This window comes from Equus przewalskii, chromosome 15, assembly GCF_037783145.1.
Source record: "Equus przewalskii isolate Varuska chromosome 15, EquPr2, whole genome shotgun sequence".
NCBI classification, from domain to species: Eukaryota; Metazoa; Chordata; class Mammalia; order Perissodactyla; family Equidae; genus Equus; species Equus przewalskii.
Genome location: NC_091845.1, coordinates 8661679 through 8674757, shown reverse-complemented (window position 1 = coordinate 8674757; position 13079 = coordinate 8661679). Strand labels below are relative to the sequence as shown.

The 13079-nt window shown below is 47.7% G+C and overlaps 1 protein-coding gene and 1 long non-coding RNA gene across 2 annotated transcripts in view; one reads left to right on the top strand and one right to left on the bottom strand.

Moving 5' to 3' along the window:
* Positions 1-8999, bottom strand: part of LHFPL4 (LHFPL tetraspan subfamily member 4) — a 37792-nt gene extending 28793 nt beyond the window's left edge. The window contains exons 1-2 of the mRNA XM_070576652.1: positions 8837-8999; positions 7409-7906 (exon numbers count right to left, since the gene is read on the bottom strand). Coding sequence (XP_070432753.1) covers positions 7409-7814 — 406 coding nt within the window. The 5' untranslated portion in view covers positions 7815-7906; positions 8837-8999. The remainder of the gene's footprint in view (positions 1-7408; positions 7907-8836) is intronic.
* A 72-nt stretch (positions 9000-9071) lies between these two features.
* Positions 9072-10866, top strand: LOC139076098 (uncharacterized). Its single transcript, XR_011527365.1, has 3 exons — positions 9072-9212; positions 9316-9514; positions 10405-10866. It is a non-coding gene; the product is annotated as an uncharacterized lncRNA (long non-coding RNA).
* Positions 10867-13079: the final 2213 nt, after the last annotated feature.

Sequence of the window (13079 nt, the reverse complement as noted above, 5' to 3'; positions counted from 1 at the left end):
CTACAGTCAACTGACTTTTGACAAGAGTGCCAAGACCATTCAGTTGAAAAAGAATAATCTTTTCAATAGATGGTGCTGGGATAACTGGATAGCCACATGTAAAAACATGAAGTGAGACCTTCACCTTACACCATATAAAAATTAACTCAAATGGATCAGAGACCTAAATATAAGAGCCAAAGCTACAAAACTCTTAAATGAGAACGTAGAGGTAAATTTTTGTGACTTTGGTTTTGTCAACAGAGTCTTACATATGACATAAAAAACACAAGCAACAAAAGAAAAGATAGATAAATTGGACTTTGTACAAATTAAAAAACTTTTGGGCTTCAAAGGACACTATCAAGAAAGTGAAAAGACAACCATACAATAGAAGAAAATACTTGCAAATCATATCTGATAAGGACTTAAATCTAGAGTATAAAAAGAACTCTTACAACTCAACAATAAAAAGAAAAGTAACCCAATTAAAAAATGGGCAAAAGATCTGAATAGATATTTCTCTAAAGAAGATATACAAATGGCCAAAAAGCACAGGAAAAGATGCTCAACACCACTAATCATAGGGAAATGCAAATCAAAACCACAATGAGACACCAGTTCACACCCAGTAGGATGGCTAAAATCTAAAGTCAGATAATGACAAATGCTGATGAGGCTGTGAAGAAACAGGAGCCCTCATACACTGCCAGTGGGAATGTACAATGGTGCAGCCACTTTGGAAAACAATCTGGTGTTTCCTCAAAATGTTAAATATAGAGTTGCCATTTAAGCAAGTAATTCCACTCCTAAGTATGTATCCAAGAGAAATGAAAATGTGTCCATACAAAAACTCGTACGCAAATGTTCACAGCAGCATTATTCACAATGGTCAAAAGGCCGAAACAACCCAAGTGTCCATCAACTGATGAATAGATAAACAATATCCATACAATGCAATATTATTCGGCTCTAAAACAGAATGAAGTATTGATACATGCTACAAAATGAATGAACCTTGAAAACATTATGCTAAGTGAAAGAAGCCAGTCACAAAGACCACATATTGGATGATTCCATTTATGTGAAATGTCCAAAACACGCTAATACAGACAGACAGGAAGCAGATTAGTGGTAGCTTAGAGGCTGAAGTTTAGGGGGTGATAGCTAAAGGGTACTGAGCCCTCTTTTTGAGGTGATGAAAACATCCTAAAATTGATTGTAGTAATGCTTGCACAACTCCATGAATATGCTAAAAAGTATTGAATTGTATACTTTATATGAATGAATTATATGAATGATATCTCAAAAAAGCTGTTACCAAAAAAAGGGGAGTGGCCAGCGTAGCTTCTTCCTTTTTCTTTTCTCTCTCTCTCAGATCGCTCATTCTGAGGTCTCCCGTCAACACCTGAGTGCACTTAGACGCGGATCCAACCAGCCCTAGTCAACCTTCAGATGACCACAATCCCCACGGAGGTCTAGGCTGCCACTTCATGAGAGACTTCGAACCAGAACTATCTATCTAAGCTGCCCCCAAATTCCTGTGACTCAAAGAAACAGAGATAAGAAAAGTTTGTTGCTTTAAGCCACTAAGTTTGGGGTAATTTGTTGTGCAGCAATAAATAACTAATACGCCATTTATATAAAAGAAATATTGTTTGCTTTTGCTTGTGTATTTATGGGATTTCTTGGAGAGGATACTCAAGGAATGGTAACAGTGGTTGCCTCTGAGAGAACTCTGGGAGGATCATTGAGGAGATAGGGGAAGAAAGGAGACTTACATCTGATTGCACACCCTTATTACCTTTTGAATTTTGTATCATGTGCACGTATTAACTTTTCCAAAAAGTAAATAAAAACTTGGAAAATACTTAAACAATTTTTTAAAAGTCAACAACTGTTGGCTGCCTACAAATAAAGTCTGAACCCCTCACTACGCCTTAGAAGGCCTCCAAGATCTGGCTCCCCACTCTCTACTCTCACCCCTCCTTGCCCTAAGTGCTTGTAATCCCCAAACACACCAGGCTATTTCCCACCTCCATGCCTTTGATCATCCTGGTTCTGCCTGGTTGCCCTTCTCCCTCCTTCCCATCCTTTAAAACTCAGCTCAAATGCTGTTACTTTTTGGAAGACTTCCCTGGGTGTCCTTAACTGTACCAGAAGTCCCGTTCATGCCCCCAGAATACCCTGTGTGTGATTCAATCACTTCATAGTGTGATGATCTGATTTCTCTCCGGTATCTCCCATTACACTATGAGCTCCCTGGGAGCAAGGACACTTGCTCAGGGTTCCCAGAGCCTAGCACAGCGCCTAACACACAGAGGAGACCATTAGTGAAGGATTGATGTGAGAAAGAAAGGAAGGGAGTAGGGAGAGAGGGGGAAAGGCAAAAATGAAAGAAGGGAGGGAAGGAAAGTGGAAGAAAGGACAGAAGGAAGGAAGTGAGTGTTGAGAGAGGAAGAAAGAAAATGAGGGAGGGAGGAAAGAAATTCCCCCAATGTGCTCAGCAGTGTCATAAACGTACAAGAAAGACTTATCGGATGATTAAAATCCCAAACCAAATCTAAAACAAACCCCAGGGAAATGGGGAGGAGTGTGGATGCCCATTCTAAGCTGCAGGGACAAGAGCTCCTGTCACTGCTGCTCCTAGCCCAGGGAACCCCACCGATTAGGAAACACATCTGGAAGGCTGGAAGACGCCCACCTCTGGATCACCAGCCAGCCCAGCTGCTGCCTCCAGCTCAGTCCCCCCTAGCTCCCACTCCATCGCACACATTCTGTTCTCTGCTGTGACTCCAGCACCAGGGCAGTGCCTAGCACACAGTAGGCACTCAATATTGAATGAATTGTGGTCAGAATCATCTCCTTTCTGTGGAAGGAGGAGTCTCACTTTGTCATTGTAAACTTGTCTCTTCCTCTCTCTGGGACTCAGTTTTTTCATCTATAAAATGAGGGAGTTGGGCCAGCTTATTGGTCACACCCTTTCCAGCTGACAGTTTATGACCCTCAAGGCCTTTGACCATCCCAGTAAGTCCAAACCCTTCCACCTGAGCATCAAGGGCTCCTCACAAGCTGTTCTTCACTTGGACTATGCCACAGGAATAACGGTGACCATTTATTGAGTGCTTACTGTACACTAGGAATCACACGCGGCATTTTACACCCATCATTTTGCTTATTTCTTTCTACCACCTCTGAGGTAAACACTATAATAATCTCCATTTTATAGATAAGGAAACTGAGACTCAGAAAGGAAAACCCACTTATCCGAGGCCACACAGCTGGGAAGTGGCAGAGCGGGAATTTTAAATCCTCTGCTCTTAAACCTCTACCCCATGCTGCCCCCTCAAACCATCAACCAGGCTTCCAGCCTGAGTTTCTACTCCATCCAGGAACCTCCCTCTGGCTAAGCTCACCTGGCCCGCAGGTAAACATTGAGTACAGAGAGCTTACAGCTGTAACTTGTAATCTGTAAACTCATGTCCTGGGTTCCAGTTTAGTGGTAAGAACAGGTTCTAGATCCATTCGTATTTGCATTGTTTCAGTTCCACCTTTCACCAGATGTGTGACCTTTGGGCAAGTCATTTTAACAGATAAAGATTAAATGACACAACAAATGTGAAAGTGCCTAGCATAGAAGCTGGCACATTGTATGTTCTCAGTAAATGGAAAGACCAGGTAAAGAATAGCAGAGGTGTCCTGAGAAGCCCTGAAAAGCTGACCCTAACTCCATAAAGAGCCACCTGGATCTTCCCGCCTCTTTACTTAGCATTTGACAAAAACATCCTGCCACCATCCCCACCATTAATGCTCCTTTATAAATCCTTGGGCTTTAGATTCAGACAGACCAAGTTACAATCCTGTCTCCACTACTTGCCACTTGTATGACCTTGGACAAATGACTCTTTCCTCTTTGAGCCTCAGTGTTCTCATCTATAAAATATTAATAATGGTACCTACTCCATCGAATTCTTGTGAGGATTAAATAATACTATGCATGTAAATGGTTAGCACATGGTCGAGCATAGAGTAGAGGCTCAGAAAACGTTAACTATTTTTCCTGAATGATAATGACAGTCATAGTAGCTTCCAACTGCCTGCTGACTAATGTCCAAATTCCTTGACCCAGTATTCAGAGCATCGCGCTGTGGCCCATCATTCCTTCCTGGCCTCCCCTATGTGAATACCACTCAAGCCAGATGTGGCTTTCTCACGTCTGTGTCTCTGCCCGTGATCTTCCTCTCCATTCAGAATGCTCTCCCACACCTGTCCACACCCTGCCCAACTCAAGCCTCACCTCCCAGCTAAGCCAGCAGCCTCCTCAGTTGCCCTGGGTTTCCTCAGCACTTACAGGCCAGAGCATACCAGTGCTCAGACCATCCGGGGTGAGGCTTCTGTCTGCACTTGTCTTACCTACCCTCTTTCAGGGTTCATCCTTGATTTCCATTTTGGGGAACTGACCTTTCTCCATTATCAATCCATGTGTTGGCAGGGATGGGCATGTGGCCGAGGGCTTAGAAAAAGTTGCAATTATTAATTAAGAGGTAGACACTTGACCAAAGCTGAGCCAATGAGACTCAGCCCTGGAACTTTTACTGGAGCCATGGAGTAACCAGCATTCATAAGCTGAAGCAATGTAAATTCAGAGCTGCTAGTAGCCTTATTTATCACCTTCAAGAGAGAAGTAGACTTAAAAATGAGACCAAGAAATGGAGAGAAACATGTTCTTAATGAGCATCTGGATCCATGCATGCCTGCAGCAAGATACTCTTGAGTTTAAAGTTGTGTGAGACAAAAACCTTACCCTCTTTATTTTTATTTATTTAGGCCAGTTTGAGTTGGGTTTTAAGCCACTGAGAGATTGCTGATCAATATTGTGATCCAACTAGATGGTAAGCTTCCTGAGAGCAGGAATTGTGTCTTACAGGCCTAAGATCCTTGGGGACAGGGACGATCATGGAGCAAGTGAGGAGTAAACAAAGGGATAAGTATCTCTTTGCATCTTCCCAATGGTCCAGTGCAGTGTGCTTAGAAGACTCCAAAATACTTGAACAAAATTTCACTTGAACAAGAGCCATACAACAGACATTCAATTCTTATCTGATACAAACAAGGCCTTTTGCTTCTCTGCAGCTCCTCTGAGGATGACTGATTTCTCACTTTCTGGATGGAATGATCTTGGTGAAAGAGTTGTTCTAGGAGCCCCATGGGCTGAAAAAGATACTTTAAATCCACTAATCTAATTGATTAGTTTTCCACTGTATAGAGGAGAAAACTGAGATCTAAGATAAAAACAATCGCTTAACACTGCACGGTGAGTCACAGGCAGAGCCAGCCAAGATCCCCCATCCCATGACTCGTAGTGCAGTGCTCTGGCCCCTGTCCTGGTGTCACTTTATTAAGCAAAGTGAATCAGTCCCTTACCCTGAGAACTCAGAAATCTCTATGCAAAATGAAATAAACTGCTCCACTCTGCTCACTGGACCCCCTCAACCCTCAGCGGTGGGGCAGGAACACAAGGGAAAAAGCACTGGGCCAGGAGTCAAGACTTAGTTTACTCCCTTCTGGCTGTGTGACTGTAGGTAAGACCTTTTCCATAGTATCAGTCTCCTCTCTCTAAAATGGAGGCGGGGGGGGGAAGTGAGATTTGAAGGAGCTGATCGCTAAGACCCCTGAAATTCTGTAATTACATGGGGATAGTTGGACAGTTCATCAAATCCCCAAGATTAAACGCATATGGATTACAGAGAATTGGAAGGCTAGAGGTCAGCATCCCATCTGCAGACTCAAAATCAAGGTTGAGGAATTAGGGATCCGAGCTGAGCATATATTCTTTCCAGCTTGCTTTTGGAAGAAGAACAGAATGGAGATAGATAAAATCACCTTCTGGGTACCACTGGAAATATGGAGAGAAAACCCCACATCCTACAATTCTCCTTTCTCATCTTCTTCAAAGATCCTAAAAGACCCACATCTAAGTTGAACGGAGTGAGACGTATTTGAAACAAGCCCATTAGAATGTCTGCATCTGAATAAATGCTGCCTTCTTCAACGCCGTCCTTTTGGGAATTTGGGCATTTCTTCCAGTGGGCAGTAATCCCTCCCTGCATTTGTTAAAGTCCTCTTGGGGAAGGAAACCACCTCAGGATTTTGCCCTCAGACCTTGGCTCTCATCCCAAGTGACAATTCTCAACATGATCACCCATCGTACTTTCTACACTTGGCTCAGTGACTTCCAGCCATTTCCAAAAATCATATTCCTCCTTCAAGAGATGGAGTTTCCTCTCAATGATGACGTTCAAGAGAATACACTCCATGCTCCGAAGACAATTCCCTACAATGTTTTGAGCGGTGGAATCATCAACAAATAATATAACACCTCCTCCTGGGGGTCTCTTTTGAAGGGGCCCACACTTGTTGAATGCCCTGAGGTGCTTATTTTGAAAAACCATCTCTGCTGCATGGTCATCACATTTTTCCTTCTCTTCCTCATCCTTTCAGAGCTCCAGACTTTTTCCTAGTTTCACTAGCCCTCCTTGCCCATCCCTACCATCCCCTGGCCCCACTTTCCTGAGCCAAACTCTCTTTCCTGCCTGCAATTAGGCAAATGTCCAAGTTGCTGAATCTTAAAAATCTGTCTTCGATTGAAAGGTGGGTGAGGGTAGAGACTCTAATGGATCCTTGAAAAGTGTCTCAGCAGTTCTCATTCCCAAAAGGCCTTTCTCTGGTTCTTAGGGCAAGATGTCTGTCTTAGCCAAACATTCAGAGGCTCCCAAGGACTCATTCCCCTTGGGCACCAGAACTCTTCCTGCATTGGGTGGGGGTCGGGGGTGGAGACCTGCCCTCTAGAGACTCATGTTGCCAGGTGCTGTCAACCACCTACATTTGAAACATTGAATAGACATTATAGACAGCCTCCTCCTACCCCCTCATGTTATCGTAGCACTTTAAAGTTTACAAGTTCTTGGAATCCTCTCCACTGTTTTACAGATGAGGAAACCAAGTCTCAAAGAAGTAAAGTGGAACACTCAAGTTGATAATGTCAGCAAGTTAAAGGTCAAAGTCAGATTTCTTGATACCCCACCTCACACTTTGTTCAATACAACAGAAATTGTTCACACCTAGAATAACTCTTCGTTCATTTAACTATTTCCCCTAAGACAGCCAACAAAGACTCTCAGAGACCCTCAAGAGACTCTAGCATAATGCTAACCCATCGATGCCCATATCCACAGACCCAAAGACCCAATCCTGCCCCAAGATGTCTCTCTCATAGAATGCCCTCCCCAGTGGCTGCTTACGGACAGCCAAGGAGGTGTGTCTTTAGACAGAGGAGCAGAATCTAGCTCTGACTCCTCCAAGAAACGGAAGGAAGGAGGCCCCATCCCTAGCGCCTGTTCTAGGGGTCACGCCCCCGCCCCTCCCCTACCTGCCAAGAGCTGCATCCAGGCGCAGATCTTGTAGACGGTGGCGGTGTTGCAGAAGAAGAAAAGCGCAAAGCAGGTGATGCAGCCGAGGATCAGCACCATGGAGAGCAGCACGAAGAAGGCGGCCGCCTTGAAGGCGCCGGACGGGATGGTGCTGAAGTCGGTGAACGAGCCGCGGCAGGTGAGCTCGCGGCCCGCCAGCCCGCTGCCCACACAGTAGTGGAAGAGGCCGAAGTAGCCAGGCTTGGGGGTGCTCACGCTGTCGCCCACCCAGTAGGGCTGGATGAAGACCACCACGTTGATGATGGCGAAGCAGATGGTGAAGATGGCCCATAGCACGCCGATGGCCCGCGAGTTCCGCATGTAGTGCTCGTGGTAGAGCTTGGAGGCCTCCTGCGAGGGCAGCATGGTGCCCGGGGGCGGGGCCGGCGGCAGCGGCGGCGGCGGGGGCTGGCGGGGGCCGCCGGCCCGGGACAGACCGCCGGGCTGCCGGGCGGGAGCTGGGGACGCACGTGAGAAGCCGCCCTGAGCCGAGGAACTCGCGAGGGTGGGGCCTGGGGCGGAGCCGGGGGAACCTGGGGGCTGGTATGGGGGAGCTAGGAAGAGGTCATGAGAGTGTTGGGGTGGTGTCTATGGTGGGGACTGGCAAAGATCTCCAGTTGGGGATCTAGGAAGGGGCCATGTGAAAGTTGGGGGGCTGGGATAAGGATATGGGAGCTGGAAGTGGGGGGGGGGCTAGAAAGTGGTCATGGGAGAGTTAGGGAGGGGGCTTGGGGGCTGGTATTGGGGGAGTGAGAGGGGACCAGGGGGAGATGGAATTGGAGGCTGGAGACCGATGTTGGAGGATGAGCAGAGGGACTGTATAAGGGAGCACGGGAGGGAATGTAGGGGTTGGTATTAGGAATAGAAGGAGGTCTGGTATTAGGTGTCTATAAAGGGGCTATGGAGAGGGAAGTGGGCGCTTCTATGAGGGGGTAAGAAGGGAATATAAGAGGCGAGGGTACTGGGGGATTGGGAAGGTGATATGGGGGCTGGGACAGGGAGTGGGGGCTGGTACGAGGGTCTAAGAGGGAGAAGTAGAGAAATCAGGATGAGGGTAGAGGGGAGTCGGGAGCTAGGACTGCAGAGTCTGGACACGGGGCAGCGGGGTTGGGGGTCCCTCAGAAGCCAGGGCTGGATGTAAGCTGGGAGGAAGCCTAGGATTGGCGGGCCAGGGCTGGGGAAAGAGGGTTTCCAGGCTAAGGGGGCAAGGGACCGGGGCCTGCAGGCAGCCCGGGCCGCGAGGAGTGGGCGGTGGGCAGGAGCTGTCTTCGGGGCGCTGGAGAGCGGCCGGGCCCGGGTAGGGCCGGGGGTAGGAGGGATGCTGCCCCGCGCCCAGGCCGGACGCGCGCGGAGGCTGCCGCCGCTGGGAGGGGATGGGGGAGACCAACCTGGGCCCGCTCGGGGGCAGCAGGTCCGAGACTGGCACGGCCTAGGCACCACGGCTCGACGCTCGTAGCAGCGGCTGCCTCGGCCCAGGCGGCGGCCTCGGCGCGGCCTCCATCTTGCTCGGGTTCTCCCCGGGGCGCGCTCCGGCGCCGAAGCGCGCGCTCTCGTGCACCCGCGTAGCCCGGCGGAGGCGCGCTCCCGCCGCGGGCGGGCGTGCGGGGCGGGGCGGGGCGGGGCGGAACGGGGAGGGGCGCTTCTGGTTCTGGCAGTCGGAGAAAGCGCGGTCCCCGGCGTCCCCCAGCTGGAGCAATAAGCTCCGTCCACAGTAGGGCCCTCTGGTTTGGGGGACCTCCTCCTTCCAGCCTGAGCTGTGGGGCTGTAGGTCTCCTGCTAAGCCCAGGGGAATGGGGGAGGGGCCAAACAGGGTATTATTTGATAGGGTTTGAACTGATCTCTTGCTCCCAAATTACCTTCCCTACAGACTCTCACAGTGCCTCAAATTGCACCATTACGCTTCCAGTCCTTTGAGTCTTGGAGGCGTTGAAGGTTTCCAGAGTCTCCTAGGAAACTGCCAGCACCGTTGGGAGAAGGAACCCCATAAACTGTTAGCAGCCCACGTCCGCGGTGGGGATTTGTTGGCCGCCAGCACAAGGAGCGGGCCCCGGGGAACAGGACCCAGGGTGAGTATCGGGGACGGAGACAGGAGGCTGGGAACGTGTTCGTTTCCCTCCCTGCACTCTGCCCAGGGCCTGGCATGAAGTGCGCATATCATAAAGATGTTAAAGAACAAAGCGGCCAAGCCCAGGCTCAAGGTTGGGCCAGAACACCCGGGGCACTCCTAGGGAGCCAGTGTGGGTCATTTCTTTCCCTGCAGGGAAGTAGCTTTTGGCTTAGGATCTGCTTTTGGCTTAGGATCCGCCAAGATGATCTGGGTTGGTACCCAGACGAATTCTGTTACTTAGTGTCTCTGCGACCTTGCACTTGCTCTGTCTGAACCTCTGTTTCCCCATCTTCAAAGTGGGCAGATTAAGCCCCACTTCACAGGCAGTGGATGTGGGGGTCAAAAAATAATCTGCTAGTGGGTTCCAAACACTGGACTCCACACAGGGGTCAGGCTGATGTAATTTACATTTATCTGCAGAAAATATTCATGTAAGGTTGCCAACTTTTTTTTTCCAGGAGGGAGAAAGACTATTCTTTTTTTCTGAGATTATGTGCTTCCTGCTTTCTGAGAGTAAAAATTGCCCTTTTTAAAGAAATGGTGATGATACTTAAGGGAAGCTTGGGGTTTTTTAGTGCCCTTCTTTGGCAAAATAAAAATTAGACGGTTATCTCCACCTCAGAGTTTTAAAAAATTTCATGGGTCCATGAAATCCCACATATTGGGGACCTCAGACCTATGGTGGTCATCTCACCTGAGCACAGAGTGCTCAATAAATTTGGTTTCCCCTTGCATCGGGTCCTTGCAGAAGACATCCTGGCTGGCTCCTGAGACTCCTAAGATCCTAGAATCTGGAGCTGGAAGGGGCTGTGGAAAAAGTCTCCCTCTATACCTTCTCCCACCCGACAGATGGAGAAAAAAGGCCAAAGAGGGAGATTGACTTCTACAAAGAGGGCGATGGATCCTGCAGATCAGACTCATCAACCTGGTTCGTCAATTTATTTGTCCATGCAATAAGAGTGTGATAGGCCCGTGTTTTGTGCCAGGCACAGCAGTATGCTACGCCCTGGGGAGAAGATGGAGGGTGAAGAGATGTGGTCCCTGCTTTCCTGGAGCTCACAGTGTTGTGGGGAAATAGGGGATGCTGGGAGGAGGGAGCCGGCGAGTGGTCATCCTCAAAGAGCACCTCACAGTCTCCTGTGAGTGCTCCTGGTTTGCTTCTGTTCAGAACAGAACAAGTTACTGGAGCCGGAAGCTCCATCTTTTCTAGTAACTCTGCCATGAATTATTGCCTTTTTTTCTATCCTGCGGAGCCAACCTAGGCAGTCCAGGTTAAAAACCGCAGAAGTCCACTTACTACTCTCTCTCAAGGTAGGACCTGGGATTTCTTGCTAAGATGGGCTTCCAGTTCCTCACCGATTGCTCTATTCTAGTTCTGCAGACCAAAGACGCCCTGTAGAGATCTGCCTACTAACCACACCACTTCTGACATCAATACATTTTCTTTAAAGAAACTCTTTTCCCCCCCTCACTCAATCCCTGGGTTTGGTGAGACTCACCCCCAACCGCCACCATACTCTTCTCCAGAGGGGGAAAATGATCAGGGCTGGACAATGAGAACACTCCGTTGTTCTAGACACAATGCTTGGTTCAGGGGTGGGTCCATAAGCTAACCAAACAGTTGAGAATGGTATCCAGGTCATTTGTTGCAGTTTACAATAAAGAGGTATTCTTTTCTACTGAGTTTGTTGAGCTGAGGGAATGATAAGCTTCAGCTACTGGGAGCCATCTTTGACACCTCAAGCTTGTCTGAGAATAAGGAGAGCATAGAGGGAAGCTACGAAATGGAGAGAGACAGTCCCGATGACATAGTTTGAGCACCTTGATCCATCCATGCCTGAAGATCTGCTTCTGGACTGTTCTGTTAGGTGAGCCGACAAATTCGGATTTGCTTAAGCCAGTTTGAGTTGGCTTTTTGTCACTTTCAATAAAAATAGTCCCAAATAACTTACCTACATCCCCCAAAAGAGAGCAGGGCTGGTATATCTGATTATTTATATTGTAGAAGAATACCTGAATAGGTGAGCTATGCTGACATATTAGAACCAACAGACCAGGATTTGAGACCCATCTCTGCCACTGATTAACTGTGTGTGGCCAGGACAATGGTGCTACTCCGCAGAGCCTTATTTTCTTCACTTATAAAATGGAGAAAAACATATGTCCTTCCTACAGATGTTGTGAGGATAAAAAGAGATGATGAATGGAAAAAAGCTTTGTAAACTGAAAAAGGCTTTATCAACGTAGGTGATTGTCGTTAAATTTTAATAAGTGGCTTGCCCAAGCAGTAGAAATAGCAGTCTTGTTGGAAAGGCACTTGCAGAGCTGTGAGCAGCTGGGACAGAATGTCTTCTCATTTTAAAATAAAGACTAACCTTGGAATAATTACAGAAAGAAGGTGAGAACTCTCTACGGGAAGAAATTCTTTTTGAGCCCAGGGAGTGGCCAGACCAGAATGGAACAGTTGTGAGATCAAGATGGGGAGTTGTGGGACCGAGATAGATCCTAAGGCAAGGGTGATGCTGGACTGAGCCCCTGGATGAGAAGAGAAGGCCCCCTTCCAGCCAATATCCTAGTGAAGAAACATTTGTAACCCACCGGGTACCCGTGTGCCTGAGTTAAGTGTTCGGTTGCGTTGAGCAGTTATTAAACTCTTACAGCATTCTAGGTCTCCTGATCTTTGCTTTCATGTAGTGTCTCATTTAATCTTCACAATAACCCTATGAAATAGTGTTATGGGCTGAATTGTAGCCCCCACCCCCCCCCCACCCCAATTCATATGTTGAAGTACTAAACTCCAGTACATCAGAGTGTGACTGTGTTTGGAGATAGGGCCTGTAAAGAGGTAACTAAAGTAAAATGTAGCCATATGGGTGTGCCTTAATCCAACATGACTGATGTCCTTATAAGAAGATGTTAGGACACAGACAACACACAGACCAAAGCATGACTATGGAGGACACAGCGAGAAAATGGCCATAGGAGAGAGGCCTCAGAAGAAACCAAGTTTGCCACAAGTTCATCTTAGACTTGCACCCTCCAGCACTGTGAGAAAAGAAATTTCTGTTGTTCAAGCCACCCTGTCTGTAGTATTTTATTATGGTAGCTCTAGCAAACTAATACAGGTAGGTACTACTGTATGCCCATTTCACAGATGAGGACACTGAGGTTAAATGACTGGCCCAAAGTCACACCTCTAACAAGTGGAAGAGCTAGAATTTATCCCCAGGTAGCCTGCTCCAGAGCCCACATTCTTAATTACCATGTCACATAGATCATTCTATAGAGTGGATTCAGTTCTTCTCAACTACCTTTGTTTCCTTTTTGTGTCCATATCATTTGGTTATGAGCACAGGCACTGGCATCGGATCGTCTGTGTTGAGGTTTCTGCTCATAACTGCTCTTAAGCCTCAGTTTCCTCATCTGTAAGGTGGGGATGATGATAATAGTAACATCTCCCTCTGAGAGTTTTCAGGAAGGCTGAATGAGATATCGTGTATATAAAGTGCTGAGCACTGGGAAAA